Here is a 27,215-nt window from a genome sequence, read left to right on the forward strand (position 1 = left end):
ACATTAAGTTCCATTTCAACTGAAATTGAAAGTCATTTGAGCCACGCCATATGAAAACCAACATAGTGCGTTTGTGACCAGCATGGATCGAGACCAGCCTGCGCATTCACGCTGTTTGGTCAGGAGCAATACTGTTCACTTTCAAACCCTATTACAATTGGAGAAACCGTTAGCGAACAGCATGGATCCTCACCAGACTTCGCTGATGCGCAGGCTGGTCTGGATCCATGCTGGTCGCAAATGCACTATGTTGGTTTCGAATTTCTCATGGTGAGGCTCATTTATTTTTCAATGCAGTCATTTTACCAACAGTTACATGAAAATTTCTGAACAGGTTGCTGGAGCATGTACTGTAATTATACTGAAAACAAACAAAACATGGACATAATCAACCTTTACTCCTTTGATAATTTTCAATGAAAATTATGAATAAAAACATCAGCCTGAAGAGTTTCAACCTTTATTTCATTTGCAGAAAAAGCAGGAGTTTCTAATAAAATTGGTCAAAACATTAATCTGGTTGTTTAGTGCATGATACGATGTGTATGTCCAGGTAGAAAACCAGCCATGAACATGTGTGTCTCCTTGACAATAACCCTTACCATGCTGGACACGAATGACTGTCTTTGCGACCAGTGTAGATCATGATCAACTTTTTGGTAAGCACCCCTTTTAACAGCTAATAGTCCTGTTCAAACTGGAAGATGGGCAAGTTCATTATAGAAATTTAGCAAGGGAAGGGATAAACAGTTGTTTTCTTTCTGTATTTCAAGTACATGTACTGAGAAATTAATATCTAAAGGGGACTGATTTTTGTGGATTTAGTGGTTGAGTCAATCCTCCAAATTCAATACCTATCAACTTGTAAAATTCTATTTCAATTTATGTCCACTAATACATTTCACAGCAAAATAACCACTTTGTCCAAAACCATGAAATGTCATGGCCACAAAATTACATTATTTCACAGTTGTTCTGTTGCACTATAGTCTGAGATAGATTTTCAAAACTGCTTGTTCCATCAAATGTGTACTCCTCTTGTCCACCACGAACTGTTCTCAGACAGTTATTTTGTTGTAAAAGTTTACTGTCTCTGTATCCTCAGCTGTTGTGGCATCATCCAGGATGCTCTACAATGTATAACATGTATTATGTATATGTCAAAGACCAGAAATAAAACATTAAGCTATCTAAACTTAATTTCTGGTTTTGAATAATGAGGTTTAATTTTATTTCTATTTTTAGCTCTAGCCGCCCCTATAAGGGACTCTAATCCCCCATTTGAAAAAAATATGATATTACATGCCAAGTTTGATGAAGATCTGCATAAGAATGGTGGTTTGACTGTTTTGATAAGTACAGATGAAGTGTCAGGAATTCAGTACAAGAGAATTTAATTCTGTAAGATGAAGTGACAGAAATTCAGTATAAAAAATAGTAATTCTGTGTAAATGAAGAGCGAGGTATTCAGTATAAAAGATGGCAATTCTGTGTAGATGAAGAGAAGAAATTCAGTATAAGAGACAGTAATTCTGTGTAGATGAAGTGATAGAAATTCAGTACAAGAGACAGTAATTCTGTGTAGATGAAGAGAAGAAATTCAGTATAAGAGACAGAAATTCTGTGCAGATAAAGAGAAGAAATTCAGTATCAAAGATGGCAATTGTGTGTAGATGAGGAGATAGTTATTCAGCATGAATGAAGTTTTTCTTTATTTTGGATTAACAGCTGTATTTTACATGTAACAGTTTTTCAATTATGTAATGACAGGAATTAAACCTATTCTGTATCAGTACTAGCTGTAACTCCCTGGAGGAGGAAATGACTTTAGACACAATGTCTTTTATCCAATAGACACAAAGAGCATACTGTGAAAGCATTAATTTTCGTGGGGGACTAATTTGCAAGTATTTCGTGGTTGAGTCAATCCACAAAATTTAATCCCGAGGAACAAGTGAAATTCCCATTCATTTTATGTTCAAAAGTTGAAATCCACTAATACCTATCCCCACGAAACTGCCGTTTTGACCAAAACCACGAAATTTCATGCCCGCAAAATTAAATGATTTCACAATACACCTCATCCAGGAATCAGATTTGTTACCCCATAATTCATTAATCTACATTTTCCCTACAGGGCATTCTGAGCTATACAGATGAAGAGATTGTTATTCAGTATAGAAGATAAGTAATTTAGTATAAAAAAAGAAGGTATGTAATTCAGTATAAAAGAATACACGTAATACTTATTCAGTATAGATGAAGAGATAGTAATGCAGTGTAAAAGACAGCAATTCAGTACAGTCCATGAGACAGATAATTCAGTACAAACAAAGAGATAATAGCTCAGATAGAAATTCAGCACAGATAAACAGATAGTAACTTAGTACAGATGAAAAAATAATTCAGTATAGATCATTGAGATATTAATATTAGCTGAGAATATAGTAACATTTTCAAAGTATATAGCCCTGTTGCTGGTAATATGGCGCACCTAAGAATTAACTTAAGTCTATTACACAAAATAAGCAAACAGTAGGTAGAATACATCTCTTACAACAAAGAACATCATTTAACTTTGTATGTCTGCACGTTTGCAAAGAAAAATACGTTCAAACATACTTGTAAAAACGTCTCGGAATACACCACCCTCCGATCTGCATCTATGTTTACTTTGCCGGTAATATGGCGCATATGACATCACTGTGTGAAGTAATCAGCTGATTCTGCTATTGCCGCGTGTACTGGTATTTTAAGTTTCCACATGCAATAGTGGGACCCCGTTATGCAGTGATGAGTCAATTGAATTAACATTTACACATATCAAATATTGTGTATATGTAAAAATTACATCAAACTTTTGGAACAGAGTTACAATTATGAGTACTCCCCCACTATATATAATATATATATATGTCTAGGCCTATTGCTTTTATACGCGGTTCATAAACAACCGATGCGAGTACCGATAGATGTTTGATATGTATGACATAAAAACATTTCGACATTTGTTGTGTACATGAATAAAAATGGCCGATATCGGAGAAAGGTTCTGGATTTCTGCAGTTTAAATGACCGATAGTGCAACAAATACTTACCAAGGAATATTGTTTTATGGTTAATATCTTTTCAAAAATTGTTATACACGTTGTGCAAGGTTAGCTGATTTTTTTCATGACTTCTCGCCTGCGCAATTAGACTTGTTTACATAGCTGAACGCGTTTTTGTTCAGCAAGTGCGTTGAAAACGACAACGTCCCACGTATTTTACACGTATTTTTATCGGCGACGTCATTTGCACCATATTACCGGCTGCACCATATTACCGGCTTTCACGTTACAAAGAGATAGTTATACTGTATAGATGAGGATATTGTAATTCAGTAATGACGAAGTAATAGTAATTCAGTATAGATGAGGTCATTGAGAAAATAGTAATTAGATTGTAATCTGAAGTCCAATAAATTAGGGATAATATATTTAAATATACCTGAATAAGATCTGAGTCTTTCTTGGTATTCACAAGAATGTGTATCAAAGCTTGTCTTGCGATAGAAAGGTCATGGCCTTTACTTCCTGTCACATGACTGTCTAGAATCTTCTTAAGTTGATGTTTTGCTAACCTATATCAAATAGATAAAATTACACACAAACTTCTGAAAACTTAAAGACAGAAACTGATGTACAGATGAAATGCATTGCTAAAATCAAAACTTTATTGAAATATATTTTTTTTAATAAATCGCCTCCTTAAAGCAAAAAGGTATCATGTGCTGATAATTAAAGAAGGTTAAGGCACCTTTTTGCATTAAGGGAGCGATATTATTTCCCCTTAACATTTTGATGTATTCTTTTGAAGGCTAACAATATTTTTCCTGGCTAAGTTCAATTATTGTTACAATCTGTTCAAAAAAGATACTAAAATACTAATCCCTATTCTTACTTGTAACTGACAGTAGAGTAAAGACTATCTTCAGTGACTAACCTTCGGAGAACTTCAAAAAGGTCATTGTATACAGGGGGTCTCTATACACAATCTCATTCTGACTAGGAGAATAACTCATGTCCTAGTAAGCATTTATAAAGGAACTTTAAACACGGAATATTTTAAATGATCTTTCAGTCTGCTTCACTTTATTTCAATCAATAAGACGGTGACACAGTTATCAAGACTGAGAACATCACTCTGTGATTTGTACTGGAGAAGTTTTCTCCCTTTGATAGGCTGGGTCAAACAGTGGTTATAAAGGTTCAGGCTGGGTCAAACAGTGGTTATAAAGGTTCAAAGTCGACGTTCTAGGCAAAGAAATCATGGTCGCTGTACACATCTGACAGGGAGTCACTAGAATGTGAAATGCAATGTGAAGATATAAAAATGTCATTGTAGACAGAAAGTCGCTGAAAGCAAGGGGTCACTAAGGCAGTCTCTACTGCATTACCCATAACCTTATATTCCTACACAGATCAAGGACTCCCTGCATCAAGTTGCAATGGTAAATTCAGTGTCATTTGTCAATAACTGATCAGTAGTTCTAATCATTAACTTTCATTAGGTGCAGACTAAGGGTTTTGCAACGGTAAATTCCAGGTCATTCGAGTGTCAACAACTCTAATAATTACTTAGAAGCAAATACATGGCTTGGTTTACCTTCAGTTACCTGGCGCCATTATGATTATGGCACATAAGCCACACTGCCATTATGAATCTGACAGTGGTGACTGTAAAGGTTGTTTTCAACAGCTTTTTTGTTACTATTTATAGTAAGGTACATAACAACTTCCATTAATGTGAAGATTGAGGACTCCCTGCATCAGGTTTACATAGATATAATTGTATTTTTGGTAATCTGTCAAGAACTGAACAATAACTTCAATCATTATCTTTCATTACTGTGTAGATTAAGATCCACCCTTATACCCCAGTCACACATACGGTGCGCATAGCTATGTCTCGCCACGGATAGAAACGTAGTAATCCGTATCGATCCGTACCTGAAAGTAGTAATCCATATCAATCCCTACCAATCTGTACAGCTCAGGAACGGATAACTACGTTTCTATCCATGGCCAGACGTAGCTATCCGCGCTGTATGTGTAACTGGGGTATTAAGGAGGTTCACAATGGTAAATTCTTGGTCATCTGTCAATAACTGATCAGTAGTTCTAACCATTTACCTTTCATTAGTGTGTAGATTAAGGACTCCCTGCATCAGGTTAACAACAGTACAATCTGGGTCATCTGTCAGTAACTGATCAGCAGTTTCTTTAAACACTTCTCTGAAGTGGTCTGAGTTTCCTGGACTTGTCTGAAAGTTATATGTTACAGTGTAATTCATAACAACTTTAACTAGGTGTGTGTCCAACAGTCACAGGTGCCATCACTGAAAGCCAGTGTATGGTTATAATTATATTACTTATAGACAATGCTAGGCTATGTAAACTTTCATATTATCTTCACAGTTCTGAAAAGAAAAATAACTGGAAAAGTTATCTTTAGACTTTAGGGTAAACCTTTGACCATGAGCTGTGACCTTGACCTTGAACTGTTATGGCTGACTCATGAATTCTGCACATCGTCTTGATGAGGTGATCATTAGACTCAAGTTTCATGAAAATCCTTCAAGGGGTTTAGGAGATACAGAGCTCAAACCTTTGACCTTGAGTTGTGATCTTGACCTTGAGTTGACATGGTTGACTCACGAGTTCTTGATGAGTTGATCATTTGACCCAAGTTTGATGAAAATCCTTCAAGGGGTTTAAGAGATACAGAGTGGACACAAAATGGAAGGCTCAAATCTTTGAAACTAAGTTGTGACCTTCACCTTGAGCCGGCATGGCTGACTCATGAGTTCTGCACATTGTCTTGATAAGGTGATCATTTGATCCAAGTTTTATAAAATTCCTTCAAGGGTTTTAGGAGATATGGAGTGGACATGAAATGGAAAGCTAAAACCTTTGACCTTGAGCTGTGACTTTCACTTTGAGCTGGCATGGCTGACTCAAGAGTTCTGTACATCGTCTTGGATAGGTGATCATTTTACCCATGTTTCATATGAATCCTTCAAGGGGATTAGGAAATACAAAGCGGATACAAAATGGAAGGCTCAAACCTTTGACCCTGAGTTGTGACCTTGACCTTGAGCCAACATGGCTGACTCATGAGTTCTGCACATTGTCTTGATGAGGTGATCATTTGACCAAAGTTTGATGGGTTTAGGAGATACAGAGCGGACACAAAATGGAAAGCTCAAGTCTAAGTTGTGACCTTGACCTTGAGCCGACATACCTGACTCAGGAGTTCTGCACATCTTCTTAATGAGGTGATCATTTAACCAAAGTTTCATGAAAATCCTTCAAGGGGTTTAGGAGATATGGAGCGGACACGGAAGTGTTACAGACGGACGGAGACCATTCCTATAACCTCTCACCACTCATGGCGGGGGATTAATAATACTTCTTGTGTGCAACTTCTTGTGCTGAATAACATTTTAAATACATTTTGAAAAAATATGGGCAAATTAACTTTCGTGTCCTTTATAAATATTCTTGACTAAGTCAAGGGCCAACTCTGGTTTTTCTACAAACTGCACAACTTCATATGCTGCATAACATTCTTATTATGTCTGATGAGTCAAAGTCACAAACTTTTTGAGAGATGTGTGACACAAATTATGTCAGACAGATGGACGGTCAGATGGACAAAAAGCAAATCTAAGTGTACCCCTCAGCTCTTCAAAAATCAGTAAGGCATTACAGTTGTTTAGTTAGGGGATGTATAATATATCTGACAACAATATTTACCAACAGTGACTGCTCAAAAGAGTTCAGATGTCAATGCTACAAATGCAGTGACACTGTGTATGGTAACAATCTATTTCCATGAAATCAACAGCCCTTAACAGGTGATATAAAAGTATGATTGTGATGACTACTAAATACACCTTTTATGTGATTGAACCTAAGTTCTATTTCTTAGGTAAATTGAGTGGTTCTATGTCCCACCAATACATATGTCTAACCAATACAATTATCAGATGGCATTTTCCCAATTAAAAATACCAGATGCCTCTCCCAGCATTATTTCAGACACAGAAGGGCACTTAAGGAGAACCACTAAGCTGGATGGCTTACTTACACCAAAGAAGCTTGTCTGGCTAGCTCAGTAGGAATGTGCAGATCTGCAGATTGCGGGGTCTAGAGTTCAATATTTTGAAGTGAGGGGTATGTTCCCCCAAGTTTATTCAGTAAAAGACACTGTGTCTGAAAACATTCATCCTCTACCTCTGATCCATGTGGAGAAGTTGACAGTTACTTGTCAAGAACAGGTTAGAACTGGTACAGAACCCAGGAACACTGGGCAGGTTCACTGCCTGACACTAAATAAGTGAAACACTGTGTGAAAAACACCACTTAACCCTACTACATTTATGCCGGCATTTTGAACAAGCTGGGTGAGGAGCAAATGATTTGAATGCAGCATCATAACCACTTGACTACTGACTTCTCTTCATTTTCTGAAGTCATATGAGAAATACTAGTACATTCCTCACAGTAATATTAGCTGTAAATAAACAGTACCTGTTCCGGAGATTAGGCGCGCACAAGATTGCATATGTAGACTCTATGTATATAGAGCATAGTAACAAAACACAAAGTCCCATAACTCTGCAGAATATTTATCTAAAACAACGTAACATGCACCGTGCACAACTAGGGTTGGTACTGATCACTTGTGTGAAGTTTCATTAAATTGTGTGCAAGGGTTCAGGAGATTAGGCATCCACAAGATTGCAAGACTCCATGTATATAGCATAGTAACAAACTAGAATGTGTCTGTAGGACACAGGGTGTGCCCCCCACTGGTACATTTGTCATAAATGAGGGCCAATAATTCAAATGTTTGCAGTCTTAATGGGGTATAGCCTCAACAATCATTTTATGAAAAGGATTCATTATTCTAGGCCCTTTACTTTTTGAGGTATGAGCATCACAAACAAAAACAAGAGCACCGCCATGAGCGTGCTGACGCTCATCTGATTTTTTTTGTGTAATAGAAATATTGTCCTACCCATGATTTTCTAAGTCCAAAAAGGGCCATCATTCTTGCAAAAAGCAGGATAGAGTTATGTTTCTTGATGTACAGTGTCCACTTATGATGGTGAAAAACTGTTGCAAGTTTTAAAGCAATAGCTTTGATAGTTTATGAGAAAAGTTGACTTAAACATAATACTCAACCAAGAAAATGATTTTCTAAGTCCAAAAGGGGCAATAGTTATTGCAAAAAGCAGGATGGAGTTATGTTGCTTGCTGTACAGGGTCAGCTTATGATGGTGAACAAGTGTTGCAAGTTTCAAAGCAATAGCTTTGATAGTTTAAGAGAAAAAGTTGACCTAAACATAAAACTTAACCAAGAAATCTGATATTTTCTAAGTCCAAAAGGGGCCATAAATCTTGCAAAAAGCAGGACAGAGTTATGTTTCTTGCTGTACAGGGTCAACTTATGATGGTGAACAAGTATTGCAAGTTTTAAAGCAATAGCTTTGATAGTTTAGGATAAAAGCTGACCTAAACATAAAACTTAACCAAGAAAACTGATTTTCTAAGTCCAAAAGGGGCAATAAATCTTGCAAAAAGCAAGATGGAGTTATGTTTCTTGATGTACAGGGTCTGCTTATGATGATGAACAAGTATTCCAAGTTTCAAAGCAATAGCTTTGATAGTTTAGGAGAAAAGTTGACCTAAACATAAAACTTAACCAAGAAATCTGAAATTTTCTAAGTACAAAAGGGGCCATAAATCTTGCAAAAAGCAAAATGGAGTTATGTTTCTTGCTATACAGGGTCAGCTTATGATGGTGAACAAGTATTCCAAGTTTCAAAGCAATAGCTTTGATAGTTTAGGAGAAAAGCTGACCTAAACATAAAACTTAACCAGGCAACACCGACGCCAACACCGACGCCTACGCCGACAACCGCTCAAGTGATGACAATAACTCATCATTTTTTTTCAAAAAATCAGATGAGCTAAAAACACTATTTTGGTTATTTCACAGGCCATAACTCTGTAATAAGAGCTAAGATTCTCAAGAGGAATGCCAAGTGTGCAAGTTCACATCATGATAAAGACTCCAGCAAGGTTTCCTGAATTTACATCTGATACTTTTTGAGCTAGGCACATAATAAGGTGAAAAAGTGCATTTTTTACTATTTCAGGGGCCATAACTTTAAAAATAGGGGGTGGAGCCAGCCAAAAAATTAGAGGTGTGCAAGTTTATATCATGATAAAGATTTATGCAAGTTTTCAACCATTTATATTAAATACTTTTTGAGCTAGGTGAAAATGTGTATTTTTGACTATTTCAGGGGCCATAACTCTAAAAATAGGGGGCAGACCCAAATTAAAAATAGGAGGTGCACAAGTTCATATGATGATTAAGACTCATGCAAGTTTTTCATGAATCTATATCAAATACTTTTTGAGCTAGGCATGTCACAAGGTGAAAATGTGCATTTTTTACTATTTCAGGGGCCATAACTCTAAAAACAGGGGGCGTAGCCATATGAAAAATAGGAGGTGCGCAAGTTCATTTCATGATTAAGGCTCATGCAAGGTTTCATGTATCTATATCAAATACTTTTTGAGCAAGGCATGTCACAAGGTGAAAATGTGCATTTTTGACTATTTCAGGGGCCATAACTCTAAAAATAGGGGGCTCAGCCAGATGAAAAATAGGAGGTGCGCAAGTTCATATCATGATTTAGACTCATGCAAGGTTTCATCAATTTATATCGAATACTTTTTGAGCTAGGCGTGTCACAAGGTGAAAATGTGCATTTTTGACTATTTCAGGGGCCATAACTCTGAAAATAGGGGACGGAGCCTAACAAAAAATAGGAGGTGCGCAAGTTCATATCATGATAAACACTCATGTAAGGTTTCATCAATTTGTATCGAATACTTTTTGAGCTAGGCGCGTCACGAACTTCGGACGGACGGACGAACAAGACCAAAGCTTTATGCCCCCATCACTCATGGGGGGGGGGGGGGGGGGGCACAAAAACTAAAGTCCCATAACTCTACAAAAAAATTTCTGAAAAAACCTAACATACAACTAGGGTTACTACTGATCACTTGTGTAAAGTTTCATTAAATTGTGTCAAGGGGATGAGGAGAGTTGGTGCGCACAAGACTGTGTCTACAGATGGACGGACAGATGGATGGACAGACAGACAACCTGAAACCATAAAAGACTATAATATAAGTTCATGTATATTTACCAAAATCTGTTGAAATGCCAGATGTGCCATTTTGAGGAGAAACACTTGATTAGCACTGAAAAATGTAACAGTTATGAGACTACTATGATATGAAATTCAATGTTATAATTGCAACACATCTGATATAGTGTCCTTGTTTATGTTTAGTATAAAAGACAGAAAAGTCACACTGAGTAAATGAGAACACAATCAGAAAATTGTTTCAAAACATACAATCATGAGACAGGATTGTTTTGACAAGCTACCATAAGTCTCGCCTGTTGATAGTGGTCAGCGAAGGGACTGACTGAAAGGGTAACGAGGGTGATTGTTCTAAGCAGGGTCATGCTATATCAAGGTGACTGGTTATGAAGCTTAAACTGTACATTTACCAGTATATGATTGCTTTTACAAAAACATACATATTGAATGTTGTCCCAAAACTGTGCATATAAACTCCATTGAAAGACTTGAGGAAAAATCTATACGGACCTATGTACACTGTCTATTTGATCTTTGACATCCAAGTATGACCTTGACCTTGCAGGACCAAAGTCTACTCAATATACATCATCTCACTGTGGCATATAGCTCTGCCATCTAATTAACCCTTAGCCTGCTGAATTTCTAAAGTGGACTGGTCCATCATTCACTTTGGGCAATACCATTTATTATTCAAAGGGGTGTTCACTGAAAATTTACTGACTGAATAGCGAACAGTGCAGACCATGATCAGCTACAGGCTGATCTTGGTCTGCACTGGTCGCAAAGGCAGAATCACTTGCCGCCAGCAGGCTACAGGTTAAACAATTTTTCAAAGAGTTAAAAAGACCCTGAGCAGTCATACATAGACAGATGGACAGACAGACAACTGGACCAGAATACAAAATGTCTCTCAGAGAAATAATAAATATAACATTAGATAAATCAACTTCCAATAAGACTAGCACAATTCTGCATAAATACCTCTTTGCCACACGATAATGACAGTGCTTTAAGGTGGTCTCAACATCTTTCATTAAGCCAGCTCGAATGTACATTTCCACCAGAATCTTCAAATAAAGAAAACAAACATTGTGCTGTGTATGATATATAAATGCCAGTCAATCTCTGAGCTCATTGTCATTTACAAACACTAGATCTGGTGAACACATCTGTCATTTTAACATTGTGTAAAAACAGTACATGTTGTATATTTAAACGTTATTTTGTATGCTGTGACCTTGACCTCTGAATTTATTATCTCAAAAACAACTGGAGTCACCTGCTTATAACAGGAATCATCATGAAGTTTTAAGGCCAAAGCATTCTCAAATTTCTAATCAGAAACAATTTTCAGTCTTAAGGTCAGTGACCTTGACTTTTCACTTACAATAGTGGTCATGTATTAGCTACAGGTAATTACGTATCAAGTCTGACAAATGTAAGCCAGATGGTATTTTTTAGGTATTGAGTGGAAATCTTTTCTATTCTCAAGGTCACTGTGACCTTGACCTTTGACCTACTGACCCCCAAATTAATAGGGGTCATCTACAGACAAAAGGCAATCACCTTTTGATGACACAAAACTTCTTAAGTTACTGAACCGAAACCATTTTCAGTCTAAAGGTCATTAGACTTACACTTTCGACCTACTGACCTTGAAAGAACAGGGATAGTTACTTGCAATCATCCTGTGAAATCTGATCATTGTAGGCCAAAGGATTCTCTAGTAATTGATCAGAAACCAAATGGTCTGCCTACTGACCAACAGATAGACAATGAACAAAACAATACATCCCTTCTTTTAATAAAACTTGAAACTGCTGTAACTTCCTTAAAGTTTGTAATGTACATATGAGCTGCACCAACACAGTGCATTTGCAACCAGCATGGATCCAGACTAGCCTGCGCATCCGTGCAGTCTGGTCAGGATCCATGCTGTTCACTTTCAAAACACTATGTTCGTTTTCTCATGGCGTGGCTCAATCATACTGCTGCAACTTTGCATTTTGTTGTAGTAATATTAGTAGATGCTATATTTATATCCAGTTTTACTGAAATCTAAACAAGACATACAAATATAGGGAAACAATAACATTAACAATTCAAGGTCAAAGTGTTAGTTTCTCAGTTAAAACATTGATTAATATAGACCCTGAACACATGAAACATTAGCTTTACTGGCATTCCTACTTGCTAGCAGAATACAGTAGACTTATCAAGAGCTGAAGCCAAGGGCCTCTGTGACTGAGTAGTTAAGGTCACTGACTTCGGATCATTTGCCCATCACTGATGATCGATCAAGCACCACTTGGGACGTTGAATTCTTTATGTGCGGAAGACATCCAGCTCGCTTACAGAAGGTCGGTTGTCCATTAGGGCCTTCTCCGTCATCAACAGCTGCAAAGTTGCCATATGACTTATAACTGTGTCAGTGTGACATTAAACCCAATAAAAACAAAAACAAAACAAGGAGCTGCATTCAATAAACGCTTGATGCCCCCAGTGGCATCCTTGTCGATAAAATTTTGCACCCAAGTCCAAAACGAGGTCAAGGTCAAAGTCAAACTGAGGTCAGGTGATGTTTGAAGATGAGGAATGGTCACAGTTTACATCTGTATTAGTATCAATTCATTCTTGTAAGGGGTATTGATGCTAAACGAAAAGGTCCCATTTGGTGATCCAAGAAATGGCCCATATAAAGCAACCTAAGTCCAAAATGAAGTCAAGGTCAAGGTCAAACTGAGGTCAGGTGATGTCTGAAGATGAAGAATGGTCACAGGTTACATCTGCATTAGTATCAAGTCATTCTAGTAAGGGATATTGATGCTAGATGAAACGGTCCCATTTGGTTAACCTCGTAAGGACAGACGGATGAACGAACAAACAAATGGACGAACAGGAAAATCACTAAATGCCTCCCGCATCAGTAGATGCTGGGGGCATAAAAATAAGAGCTGCAGCCATGCTACCTGCTCTGTCTGGCTGGAAATGTTTGAATACAACAAATATCTGCTTCTCTAGCATTTAAACAAAGACACTGCATACCTGCCAGTAGTATAATGACGATGTTTCATCAAGAGCTGCAGCCACACTGCCTGTATTATCCTGTAGGATGTTACTAAACATGTCAAACATCTGCTTCACCTCCATTTCTGATCCAAACTCTGTCATCAACTGAATTGTGGGGCATAAAACAACAACAGAACATTTACATGAACAGTAAAGTACATTCACCATCTAATGATAACTCATTAAGTCACTCTAGGATGGAATCAGGTTTTTCACAGACAATTTAGTATATATAATTAATCCTTTTGCCTATGTTTTTCCAAAAAGGAATAAATACCATGAAATAATTTAATTTCAAGGACATGAGATTGTTTGGTTGTAGCTAGAGTGGTTATTCTGTGGTTGACATAAATTCATGGACTTTGACATATTGACATAAAAATGAATGGGTAGATCATTTGTTCGCTGGGATTTAAAGTTGCAAATTAACTCAATAATGAAGTCCCTGAAACTTAGAATCCCCAAAATATTAACCATTTAACAGTAAAGAATTAAACTGCAATGTCTAATTTCAAGGTATTGTTAAAAACAAGCTGATTTTACATAAACATTTCTGTACTGTGAGGCCAAACAGCTTTTACCACACTAACACATACCTCATCCAGACATTCCATCAACTCATTATGCATGTTAGCATGTACTGTACACACAATCTTCTGTTTAGCACACCAGAACTTCAACGCCAGTGAAACATCTGAAATATATGAAAACCATCCTCTGAAAGTAATACAAAACCATCCTCTGAAAGCCATATAAGATTCCTTTATTGTAAGCAGCACTACTGAGTTTGCCATGTTCATGGTTAAAACAGACGTTTGCTATAATTCTAGTTAAATCATTATCATAGAAATATAAAAATAAAGCCTAGAAACACCCAAAAAGTTAAGTCTTTACTGGCATGTAGCCTTCATTCACAGAATACAATTCTTGCAAATACTTATGAGACACTAATCCAGTATATAGATAGACAGTCTTTCTTCACTAGTGTTTTTTTTCAGGGTAGCTTTGATGTGCAAATTAAAAATATCAATGAAAACAAACATATGTTGCCATCAATCTCATACAGCTTTCAAATTCTGAAGAAAAAAATTAATGGATTTGCACATTTAAAGTGTACAATATCAAAATAAATTCATATTATATTAAGATATTTTCCAAATGATAATACTGGTAGAGAAAAGAATTTTGTTCACTTTTTTCAATTTTTTTCATTTGGAAAATGTTTTACAAAGTAAAGTGAATTTATAACAAACCTTAGCCAAACAGTCACTGAACAGAACTTACCTTGTGTTCTAATGTAACACAGCAGTGTGTATTCATGTTTTAGCAGGGAAAGCCTTCTATTCCAACCTGGTGTGAGAACAGCCTGAGCATGTATAGCGGAAGCCAGGGTGGCCCAGTTGTCTAGATTTTCTGCAATATTGAAAAACAAATTCTTCGTACAAGCTGAAATTTTTCCAATAAAACTTCCAGATTTTGTTAGGAATAATTTTTGCAAACTTACTAAAAACATGAAAACAACAGTGGCAAACATTAATCTCTTTGAAAACATTTCTGAATTAAATCATTTCGCAGCATTCAAAGTATTTAGTATGATTGGAAATCATTTCCAATGGAATGAAAGTAAGAGGCTGTCAACCAGATTCAAAATTAGTTCCAGAGGTATCAGGCCCCAGTTTCACAAATAAATTGAAGTACTCAATATCATAACTCAGGTTATAACATAAGTCTGATAAATGACTCGGCTGAGTGATTACATCTGAGAGCATTTCACCAAATACATGTATCATCAGTTATTGTTCAGTTGAGTGAAAACTATGGACTCAAATATGATGCTTCCTAACCGGACCTGGATTTATCATGTCAGGTATATTCCTTTCAATACGCTGTCATCAAGGAAGTCTCTCAATGTGTCTTGCAAAGTCGGTCATATTTGAGTGGATAACATTAATTTGAGGAAGCCTTAGAGCTGTCTCAAATTTACAGACTCATGGTTTCAGTACTTACCCAGAGTTGATAAAATGCTTGTGAAACGTGTCTCAAATAATTACTCAACTTAAATAAAAAAAACATGAAATTGCATGCAAGTAAAATTAAATGAATTCACAGTACTTTTTTCGAAGAACACTGTATTTGCAATGTTTGCAATGTTGCAAAAGCTGAAACAAACCTGGATTGTAACGAACAGCTCTCTGTGCTGTCAGAAAAGCATCATATGAATTTTGACGGTTGCCATGGTTACCTGCACTCATATCACTTAGCGTAAGTAATAAATAGTCAGTCTGGAAAGATTCAGAAATAAATTATCATGAAATTTTCTGCAGAAAAAATTGCTAAAATGTACTCAAAATCTATCCAGTCATAATTATAAATTCATTATCTTTCAAGGCAGAAGAATTGCAATACATTGTAGATTAAAGTAGATATTATATATTAAACAGGAAAAGCTGACTATTTACAAAGCAAACTGATTCATTCAACAATTTCATATCTACAGATACACCAGCTTGGGAAAGCCAAAGTGGTCCTCTTGCACAAACAGTCTTTATTTATGGTTTGTTATAAAATGAAAATGAAACAGCCAGGGGATCTCTGTTCCCTGATAGCCTGTAACACGGGTCTAACTGTATTTTCCCTGAGTTGATTCTTTTTCAAGATTTATGCTTCATAAAACAATTCAAAATTCTAAAAACTAGCATAGTTTTGAAGAGCCTAAAATTAACATATTAAATGTTAAAATAAAACCAGGACAGTTACAAACCTGTTTCACTGCACTTTCTATCACTACAGAGTTCCTAGCAGCTTGCACTGCACATTTTCCCAACTCAGGGAAGAATCTGAGAAGTATGGTGGACAATAGGTGCCATAACCTTGGCTGACAAGGATTTCTGTGCAGTAAATGCTGCAGCTTCCTCTTCACATCTATCAAATTACCCTGAAACAAGTAGATATAATTTTTGAGCTGCACCATGAGAAAACAAACGTAGTTCATTTGCAACAAGCATGGATCTAGACCAGCCAGCGCATCTGATAGTCTGGTCAGGATCCATGCTGTTCGCTTTCAAAGCCTATTGCAATTAGAGAAACCGTTAGTGAACAGCAAGGATCCTGACCAGATTGCGCGGATACGCATGCTTGTCTGGATCCATGCTAGTCGCAAATGAACTATGTTGGTTTTCTCATGGTGCGGCTCAAATAATCTCTTGTACCTATTAATGACAGAATCCACCACTTGTGATGAATGAAATATCAGGCAAATGGATAAAGAAACTGAGTAACTAATAATATACTATGCATTTTTTCCATATTGTCTTCTATTATTCACCGTATTATCTTCTAATCTATGTACCAAGTTTCAGTAAACAATCTCTGGTATTTTTCAAGTTATTAGCGACAACTTTTGCCACAGCAACAAAAACAATGAATGTGTAACTTTCCATATTGCCACTTACCCCTGCACAAAGTTTCAATAAATAATGTAATTGTAGCATCAAACTCTTAGTCTTGGACTATTTGTTGCCATAGCAACCACATGTTGTCTTAGCAACATAACAAAACAACACACTCAGATATTTTCCATAATGCCATCTTTTACTGTACCAAGTTTGTCCAAAAATGCTTTGTATTTCTAATTTTATTGCAGAATCAAACTTCATGTGACTAACAGACTCCGTGACAGTTTGTGCGACTAACAAACCGACGGACTAGGTTCGAACCATATTTCCCCACCAGTTTCAGGGTAGGGAAATAATACCGGTAGAAGTTAAAAATTGAGTTACAGCACAAGAACCTAAATAGTGGGCTTTTTAACATAAATTACTCTTCATCTAAATATAGGGCACAATTGAAGGACCTTAACAATGAAAGTATAATTAGAAGATTAACTGCTTCAGAAATTATAATATATACATTTATCTTTTAAACCTACCTTGACCATGTCCACACCAATACCGAGCAATGCGATATCATATAGGTGACTAGAGTCATCTCCTAAACTGGAGAGTTCCTGGAGTACAGCCTCAGCCAGGGTGAGGTCAGACTGTATCAGACCTAAGGCACACAGGGCCTTTAGACCAGCAACACACGGATTAGATAACTGAGAGCTAAAATAGAAGGTAAAATACTAACTCAAACCAAAACTGTATTTTAAATTGCGACTTGTTATACACCAGATTTTATCCTTCCTGTAAAATTTGATAAAAATCCAACAGAGAAATAATCCTGATAAACATCTGTGACAGTCAGTGAGAATGAATCACAGGCAGAAAGGAGAAAATAAAATCCGTGTTCAGAAGACAATCAGTTATGTACATAAATAGTAGCCAATTTCCTCAAGATAGTTAAGAACACCACTGCATATATTTTGAAAAAAAAGAAAGATATAAAATAGGGAATTACCACTGAAAAATAACTTCAGTATAATTTTTACCTTTGGAATAGATTGGTTTTAGCATTGCCAAGGTCTCCAAACTTGTACAGTACCATAGCTAGTGCCGTCAGTACAGCCGACTTGTCTTCATCTGTCTGTGCCATCTCAGCAGCTTTTGTATACACTAAAGGAGACAACAACATACTGATAAATCAATTAAATTTGTTGGCATTAATCCAAAATTCTCTATCATGGGAATTAACTGTTTTTGTTGTCTTTACGGTTGTGGCATTTAATGCCTCTATGAAATAATTATAGGTCATATGACAACTTTGATTTCAAAATTCTGTGCATTATCTCATCAAGGGCCAGCACCTGGGTAGAACCACCGACCTTCCGTAAGCCAGCTGGATAGCTTCTTCATATAAAGAATTCAATGCCCTGAGTGAAGCCTGAACCCACATTGGTGAGGGGCAAGTGAATCGAAGTCAGCAACATTAACCACTATGGCCATGAAGGCCCCTAATACTTCAAGAATTAAACCAATGGCAACCTGATCTTGAACCTAGTGACGTGGGTTTGTACTCTAAATGTCTTCTTGCGGTTAACACTTGATGATAGTTTCAAGAAAATTTTCCCAGTGGTTAAGACTTGATATGGAGCCAACATGAATTATGCATGGACGTACCAACAGACTACAAACAGATGTGTGTGACTTTAGAATATACTCTCTATACCTTGTATATTGAGGTTTAATAAATTCTAATTTATAACCACTTTATTTCATTTATACCTCTGACATTAACATTAATAACTTATTCTCATAACATATTTATGATCCTTAATTAATCTTTAGCCTGCTAAATTTCTAAAATGGACTAGTCCATCATTCTATTTGGGCAGTACCATTTATTATTTGGAGGGGTGTTCACTGAAAACATACTGACTGAATAGCGAACAGTGCTGACCATAATCAGCCTACAAGTATGGTCGCAAAGGCAGAATCACTTGCCGCCTAAACGTGGGTAATATGAAGAAATTAATCAACAAAGGCATTTCCAAACTTCAATTTTTGAAAATTAAACTACATCATGTATATATCCCAGGTTTTCCTGCCCAATGACCTATCCACTCTGGTATGGTATGGTGTAGGTGCCCATCTCCATTACAAGGCCGTTTATATACACCTGTCCGTCAGCATGTCAAATAAGCTTAAGTTTACAAACTGCCTTATTGGACTAGTAACAAGTGTACTTTTGAAAAGTCTGCTTGTATAACAATACCTTGGAAACTCTCCAGTTCAAGATGCCCAGTTTTATACAATGCCAGTCCCATATGACACAGGTCCATAAATGCACAAGTACCAGCAACTTTATTATAAACAGAACATGACAGCTGGAAGTCCCCTGCTTTACTGAAAAAGATATACCATAGACCTGGTAAGTTTATATTTGAGTTTATTTACTGCAGCCAATGATTTCCACCATGAGCAATGTTAGAGTATTAATTTGATTTTATCAGTTTTACAGCTGAAACCTGCCTTAGCAGTCACCTGTATTAACTCCAACCCTTACCCTGCTAAATTTCTATTATGAACTTGTCCATCTTCAAATTTGGACAGTACCATTAACTGTTAAAAGGGGTGCTTACTAAAAAAGATACTGGCTTAATAGCAAATAGTGCAGATCATGATCTATACTGGTCACAAAGGCAGAACAATAGAGTCCAGCATGGTAAGGGTTAAGCAGCCACTTGCCTTAATCAACCAATCAGCAACCTTTAAAAAAGGTTGATTTTTTCAAGTTGTCTTTAATAGTCACCTACTTTAAACAAGTACTAGGTTGTTTTCTCCCTTGACCAGCTGCTTAATATAGGTTTGACTGTATTCATAGATTTATAGAAACCTGTTTCACTTAAGGTAGTTCTGCACGTTTGATAAACCGGAAGTGATGGCGTAACGTCATTTATCCGGAAAACATAGAATAAAGCCTGGATTCCGCGTACGGAAATGAAAATCATTGTATGAATTAAAGGCAACCTGTGAATAAATTTATTAAATATTAAAAGTCTCTATCTTTCTTAAGTTAAAATATGATTATAAAACATCTGACATGTTAAATAATTCAAAATAATGTCTTAAAGTTAGCTTCAGATAGGAGGTTCATTTTAATCATGGCCAAATATCTCAGAAACAAGCACATGGACCTATACATTTTATTTCATTATATTTTAGGTCATATGTTTATTTACGACTGTGAGAAGTTTCATTAAAATCTACAGTGTGGAAAATTTTCTATTCGCAAAAATGTTATGAGATTTGCTGTTTTCCCATAGACTTCCATTATGAAAAATTGCGTGAGGTTCAAATTTTTCAAATCAGTCTAGCAAAAAATTAAGCACACGACCCTATCCTTTTTATTTGCTAAATTTTCTAGGTATATTCTGAAGTTTTGAAAAATCAGAGTTTAATCAAATTCTACACTGTAGAAAAAAATTTCGATCCAAACGTGCAGAACTACCTTAAATATGGTAAGCAACAGTTTCAATCAGTAAGTACTACGAAAATGAAGTATTATAGGCATGACCCAAGTATCAGCTGGCTTTAAGAAATACACTATTACAGAGTAAGCTCACTTGTAATTGTGTTTGTTCTTGGAAAAAAAAATCTAAATTTCAACAAACTTCAATGTAATGATCTTAGCCGTGCTCTTCATGGAATTTACTTAAAACACCTATCTGATTACCTGAGATTCTAGCAGGTATTAATTATCCAAGATATCCTTTAAGTTCCCAAAATGAACAAGTGTTATGACATTACTGTCAAGAGCAGTGTCAAAACTCTCAGAAATGATACTCACCTGAAAATACCCATTAAAATTTGCATATATGGTACCATAAAAGTGCAATACACAACTGACATGTATACTTACTATAGAAGTCTTGCATAGTTACACATGACCTCTGGCAGGATGCTTTTGTCCACCTCATGTTCTACCAGTGATACAGCTCTGAAAAACAGCGTTATCATTAGTTCTTGAATGTATCAAACACATCTTCAAATCTTAGCTGAAATACATACTACCACATCATTTTTTATTTTCACTGGCTCAAATATTCATGGTTCGGGCAAAAATAGACATGATTTCATCGACCAAGTTTTTTCAAAGATAATGTATTTGTTTTCATTTTGTTTTGCTTTTGTTGGACTTAACGTCACACCGACACAATTATAGGTTATATGGTGACTTTCCAGCTTTGATAGTGGAGAAAGACCCCAGGTGCCCCTCCATGCATTATTTCATCTCGAGTGGGTACCAGGGTAGAACCACCGACCTTCCGTAAGCTAGCTGGATGGCTTTCTCACACCCCAAGTCAGGCTCAAACCCACATTGGTGATGGGCAAGTGATTTGAAGTCAGTGACCTTAACCACTTGGCCACAGAGGCTCCCTCTTAGGAACTTAAAAGCTCTACAAGGAAATTAAAACTACTTAAACAGAAATAACTTACTTTTTGTTTTATAGGGTTTAAAGTTAAGGTTATGATGCAATTTCCTATTTAATGGTGTAGGGAGACCAAAAGTGACATTATGGACATCATTTTAGTCAACTGGGTAGAACCATTTACCTTTCACAAGCCAGTTGCATAGCTTTCTCAAAAGAAAGAATGTTATATTCAAAGTGGGGTTTTGAATCTACCGCAAAGAGGGAAGAGTAATTAAAAGTCAACCAAATAACAACTGTACAATGGAGATCTCCTAATATGAACTTACTGTTTGAACTGTTCAGCTGCACTCTTATACAATTTCTGTCTTTCCAACAATAGACCATACATGTTGTATGCTAAAGGATTTGTCTTCACACGATCTGATATATAAATCATATACATGTACATGCTGTATGCTAAAGGGTTCGTCTTCACAAGATCTGTAAGCTAAAGGGTTTGTCTTCACACGATCTGATATACAAATCATATACATGTACATGCTGTAAGCTAAAGGGTTTGTCTTCACACGATCTGATATATATATCATATACATGTTGTATGCTAAAGGGTTTGTCTTCACACGATCTGATATATAAATCATATACATGTACATGGTGTAAACTAAAGGGTTTGTCTTCACACGATCTGATATATAAATCATATACATGTTGTATGCTAAAGGGTTTGTCTTCACACGATCTGATATATAAATCATATACATGTACATGGTGTATGCTAAAGGGTTTGTCTTCACACGATCTGATATATAAATCATATACATGTTGTATGCTAAAGGGTTTGTCTTCACACGATATGATATATAAATCATATACATGTACATGGTGTAAGCTAAAGGGTTTGTCTTCACACGATCTGATATACAAATCATATAAATGTACATGGTGTAAGCTAAAGGGTTTGTCTTCACACGATCTGATATATATATCATATACATGTACATGGTGTAAGCTAAAGGGTTTGTCTTCACACGATCTGATATACAAATCATATACATGTACATGCTGTATGCTAAAGGGTTTGTCTTCACACGATCTGATATATATATATCATATACATGTACATGGTGTAAGCTAAAGGGTTTGTCTTCACACGATCTGATATACAAATCATATACATGTACATGCTGTATGCTAAAGGGTTTGTCTTCACACGATCTGATATATATATATCATATAAATGTACATGGTGTAAGCTAAAGGGTTTGTCTTCACACGATCTGATATATATATCATATACATGTACATGGTGTAAGCTAAAGGGTTTGTCTTCACACGATCTGATATATATATCATATACATGTACATGGTGTAAGCTAAAGGGTTTGTCTTCACACGATCTGATATATATATCATATACATGTACATGGTGTAAGCTAAAGGGTTTGTCTTCACACGATCTGATATATATATCATATACATGTACATGCTGTATGCTACAGGGTTCGTCTTCACAAGATCTGTAAGCTAAAGGGTTTGTCTTCACACGATCTGATATATAAATCATATACATCTTGTATGCTAAAGGGTTTGTCTTCACACGATCTGATATATAAATCATGTACATGCTGTATGCTAAAGGGTTTGTCTTCACACGATCTGATATACAAATCATATACATCTTGTATGCTAAAGGGTTTGTCTTCACACGATCTGATATATAAATCATATACATCTTGTATGCTAAAGGGTTTGTCTTCACACGATCTGATATATAAATCACATACATGCTGTATGCTAAAGGGTTTGTCTTCACACGTTCTGATATACAAATCATATACATCTTGTATGCTAAAGGGTTTGTCTTCAAACGATCTGATATATAAATCACATACATGCTGTATGCTAAAGGGTTTGTCTTCACACGATCTGATATACAAATCATATACATCTTGTATGCTAAAGGGTTTGTCTTCACACGATCTGATATACAAATCATATACATCTTGTATGCTAAAGGGTTTGTCTTCACACGATCTGATATACAAATCATATACATGTACATGCTGTATGCTAAAGGGTTTGTCTTCACACGATCTGATATATAAATCATATACATGTTATATGCTAAAGGGTTTGTCTTCACACGATCTGATATATAAATCATATACATGCTGTATGCTAAAGGGTTTGTCTTCACATGATCTGATATATAAATCATTTACATGTTGTATGCTAAAGGGTTTGTCTTCACACGATCTGATATATAAATCATTTACATGTACATGGTGTAAGCTAAAGGGTTTGTCTTCACAGGATCTGATATATAAATCATATACATATACATGTTGTATGCTACAGGGTTTGTCTTCACACGATCTGATATATAAATCATATACATATACATGTGAAAAATTTTCTTCATCTGATTATTTAGAATCAGCTGCAACAAACAATTAATCCAACCACGTTCAAACTCTGAGAAACATATACCGCAGTCAGTTAACATATTACATATAATATGGGTGCAACTTTCTAAACCCGAGTCTGGAGACCAGTGTTAAAGCTCCAGCATTAGTTCTGAGACACCCTATAGAAGTAATTGGCAATTTATAGGCCAAGCATTTTAACTTTGGATGCAGTGTAAGCTTTAAGAAGTTTAATTATGAAGAAAATATATCATGAAGTATATATAACTTGAATATAACTTAAAGTATGTCCCAAACTGTTAATCTAAATGTCCCTACCTGTGTATCTAAATGTCCCTACTCATGTATCTACATGTCCCTATCTGTGTATATAAATGTCCCTAACTGAGTATCTAAATGTCCCTACCCATGTATCTACATGTCCCTACCCATGTATCTAAATGTCCCTACCCATGTATCTAAATGTCCCTACCCATGTATCTACATGTCCCTACCCATGTACCTACATGTCCCTACCTGTGTATCTAAATGTCCCTACCTGTGCATCTAAATGTCCCTACCCAAGTATCTACATGTCCGTACCTGTGTATCTAAATGTCCCTACCTGTTTATCTACATGTCCCTACCTAAGTATCTACATGTCCCTACCCAAGCATCTACATGTTCCTACCTGTATCTATGTCCCTACCTAATTATCTACAAGTCCCTGCCCAAATATCTACCCATGTATCAATATGTCCTAACCTGTGTATCTAGCTAGAGCATCAGAAGCTGCAGGTACTGCTCCCATCTGTTCTATAGCATATGTATACATATATGTGTCCCTTTTATCAATGTTCTGTAACATAGTGCACACCCAGTGACCATACCCCAGGGCACCTTCAATCTGAAAAAAAGTTTGCATATAATATCTAACTTTCTACAGTATTGCAATTTCCAAAGGTGGACAGTTTACTCAGTGTTGCGTGATTTTTCCCAATATTTTCAAGTCTTGTATCAGTATCACATAAACAATTGCTCCAAAAGAAATAACCAACCATTTAGATGAACTGAATCTCTCAAGTGGGCATCAACAGCACTTATATATTGTTAAAATTTCCAGTGGCTGACAATCAGGATTAAACTAATAGCCAGATGGTATTGTCTTCTGCCTATCCTACAAGAAAATTCTACCAGGCCGTTCAAGACCATAAGGTACTTTCTGCAGAGTGCATCACTTTCAAGTATTTTCAAAATGTCTGAAGAAAATTTTAAAGACTAACAAATGTACTAGATTTACATACTGCTGACTTATGTGCATATATTAACTATAGTCAAAAAAACTGTCAAAGAGTTTTCCTGTATGATGCAAATATCTCAAACAGTAAGTCAACACAACATGTAAATTTATTTATTTATTCTGTTGGGTTTAACATCGCACCAACACAATGATAGGTCATATGGTGACTTTCAAGCTTTTGATTTCATCACGAGCGGGCACCTGAATAGAATCATCAACCTTCTATAAGCCAGCTGGATGACTTCTTCACATGAAGAATTCAATGCCCCGAGTGAGGCTTGAACCAACATCGATGAGGGGCAAGTAATTTGAAGTCAGCCACCTTTACCACTTGGCCCCTACATGTAAATACCATCTCTCTAAAACTGCCATTTAAAGTTGATAAAGCTGTATCATCAAATTGTAAGACATTTCCTGAATAAAAACTTCTTAACCCAATCACCCTCTTCCCATTTCTTACATGATTTCCAAGTTCAGTAGTATGTCTAAACAAGTCCATAGCATCTTCATGCCCAACAACCTCAGCAATGGTAGCCTGGCCTATCCAACATGACACGTAGGACGGCTCCAGACTCTGCGCTATCTTGAAGGCTTCATGGGCCAACTGAAATTCCAAACAAGATAACATTATAGAAACTTGCATTTCTGAGACATGAGAACAATGCTATAACATTGAAAATAACATAAACAATGTTATAACCTTCAAAATAACATAAAACTATATAAAAAGTATTGTAGTTAAAATGACTGGAATATTTATCACCAATGATATGAGAATCCTTACTTAAAATATGAAATACAAAGTGTAACTACAACTCCAATTTGAATTTTCAACACTTTTCATACTAAATTTATTTTCCTAGTTCCAGTTTATAATCTTCTACTTTGAAATAAAGATATTAACTGAAGTGTAATGTCATGTCAGAAAGCACAACATAGCTAAAATTACAACCATACTACCTACATATGGAAGGATATTTTAAGATCGTATAATGAATGAATCATTTCAAGTTTTGGTTCAGCTTCTTTCTTTCTGTTTTGTAAGGTTTTAAGTCAAAATGCATGTTTCCAGCATTTTAATGGTGAAGGAAGAGTGCAGGTGCCCTTCTGGGCATTATATAATGCAAGGTGGACATACATGCAGAACTACCAGCCTTCAAGTCAGCTGGATGGCTTCCTCGCAAGACGAAACAAGCAGGACCTGAACCCCCAGAAGTAAGGGTGAGACCTTATCCATTTAGCTACCTATGCTCCATATGCCTTCCTTATTAATTTTTTTATTATATGAAGGTCAAATTTTGATTAATGAGTGCAAGTAATAATGCAAAAAGAGAGGGGCAGGCTGTTATGTTTACATCAAACTATGAATGTTTTCAATGTTCTCAGTGTGTAAAGCCCTTTTTTGTACAGGCCTAAAAATACCTGCATTACAAATTTTTCAAACAAGTACCTTGACATTATCCTTGCTAAGGTAGAGAGCTGCTAAATTTGTCCATGCTATCACATTCTGGAACAAATAAATAACAATATATTCTGTTCAAAACTGAGAAAGTGTGACATTATCATGCAACAAAATCACTGTTTGTACCTCATCATACATCAAAACACTGCCCTGTCTTATTCATTTGAATACATAACAGGTATACATTTCTGGGCATTATATAATGCAAGGTGGACATACATGCAGGATTGTTGTCAAGGATGTAGATAGTAATCCCTGATGTCATGTTAGAATTGAAATAACATATGTATTATATTCCTCTTTAATAAAATTATTGTCATTCAAATGCTTATTTTTATATCAGACGGAACAGCCCAAGTGATATAACTCATATGTGAACCATGATCTCTTTTCAATGACAAAATCAATGTTTGTGATATATTATCTTTAATAAATGCCACAGTGCACATTCATTTATGAAATATATCAATTTAAACAATATTCACATAATTAGATAAAAAAATGAAAACTTACATTACTCTCAACTTGAATAGACTTGATAAAACAGTGTTGAGCTAAATCTGGTTTGTTGTAAACTGCAAAATAAATTGTTAACCGATTTAACTCACTACAAACATTCAAACTATAGAACAGTAAAACCTCCTCTGACATATCTCTGATTTGTTTGAAATTTTAAAATCTGCAAGAAATCGTTGACTGCAGAATTTAATTCTTAACAGGGAAACAAGTTCATATTTAGTACACTACTTTATTAGTTAACACTTGCTTTAAATAGAGTCCAAAAATGCAATTATACCTGTACAAGTGCCCCTGTGCTGTGCAAAAACCAATGTTAGGATTTTGTGAGCAATATGGATCGAGATCAGCTGCACATCCCTAGTCTGATCTGGATCCATACTGCTTGCTTATCACTTGCAAACTAGAGC

At 36.0% G+C, this 27,215-nt stretch overlaps 1 protein-coding gene across 2 annotated transcripts in view; it reads right to left on the reverse strand.

Moving 5' to 3' along the window:
• Positions 1-446: 446 nt before the first annotated feature.
• The window catches only part of LOC128547287 (tetratricopeptide repeat protein 37-like), a 77,303-nt gene continuing 50,534 nt past the window's right edge, over positions 447-27,215 (reverse strand). For both annotated transcript variants that reach the window (XM_053519514.1, XM_053519515.1), the window contains exons 24-42: positions 26,803-26,864; positions 26,278-26,334; positions 25,288-25,431; positions 24,293-24,434; positions 21,449-21,542; positions 20,609-20,686; positions 18,962-19,092; positions 17,739-17,862; positions 17,238-17,412; positions 16,071-16,244; positions 15,480-15,591; positions 14,594-14,722; positions 13,906-14,003; positions 13,286-13,414; positions 11,222-11,307; positions 10,277-10,331; positions 5,175-5,305; positions 3,490-3,622; positions 447-1,130 (exon numbers count right to left, since the gene is read on the reverse strand). In XM_053519514.1, the coding sequence (XP_053375489.1) occupies positions 1,059-1,130; positions 3,490-3,622; positions 5,175-5,305; positions 10,277-10,331; positions 11,222-11,307; positions 13,286-13,414; positions 13,906-14,003; positions 14,594-14,722; positions 15,480-15,591; positions 16,071-16,244; positions 17,238-17,412; positions 17,739-17,862; positions 18,962-19,092; positions 20,609-20,686; positions 21,449-21,542; positions 24,293-24,434; positions 25,288-25,431; positions 26,278-26,334; positions 26,803-26,864 (2,126 nt within the window). In that variant the 3' untranslated portion in view covers positions 447-1,058. The remainder of the gene's footprint in view (positions 1,131-3,489; positions 3,623-5,174; positions 5,306-10,276; positions 10,332-11,221; positions 11,308-13,285; positions 13,415-13,905; positions 14,004-14,593; positions 14,723-15,479; positions 15,592-16,070; positions 16,245-17,237; positions 17,413-17,738; positions 17,863-18,961; positions 19,093-20,608; positions 20,687-21,448; positions 21,543-24,292; positions 24,435-25,287; positions 25,432-26,277; positions 26,335-26,802; positions 26,865-27,215) is intronic.

The sequence above is a fragment of the Mercenaria mercenaria genome, chromosome 12, assembly GCF_021730395.1.
Source record: "Mercenaria mercenaria strain notata chromosome 12, MADL_Memer_1, whole genome shotgun sequence".
Taxonomy (NCBI): Eukaryota; Metazoa; Mollusca; class Bivalvia; order Venerida; family Veneridae; genus Mercenaria; species Mercenaria mercenaria.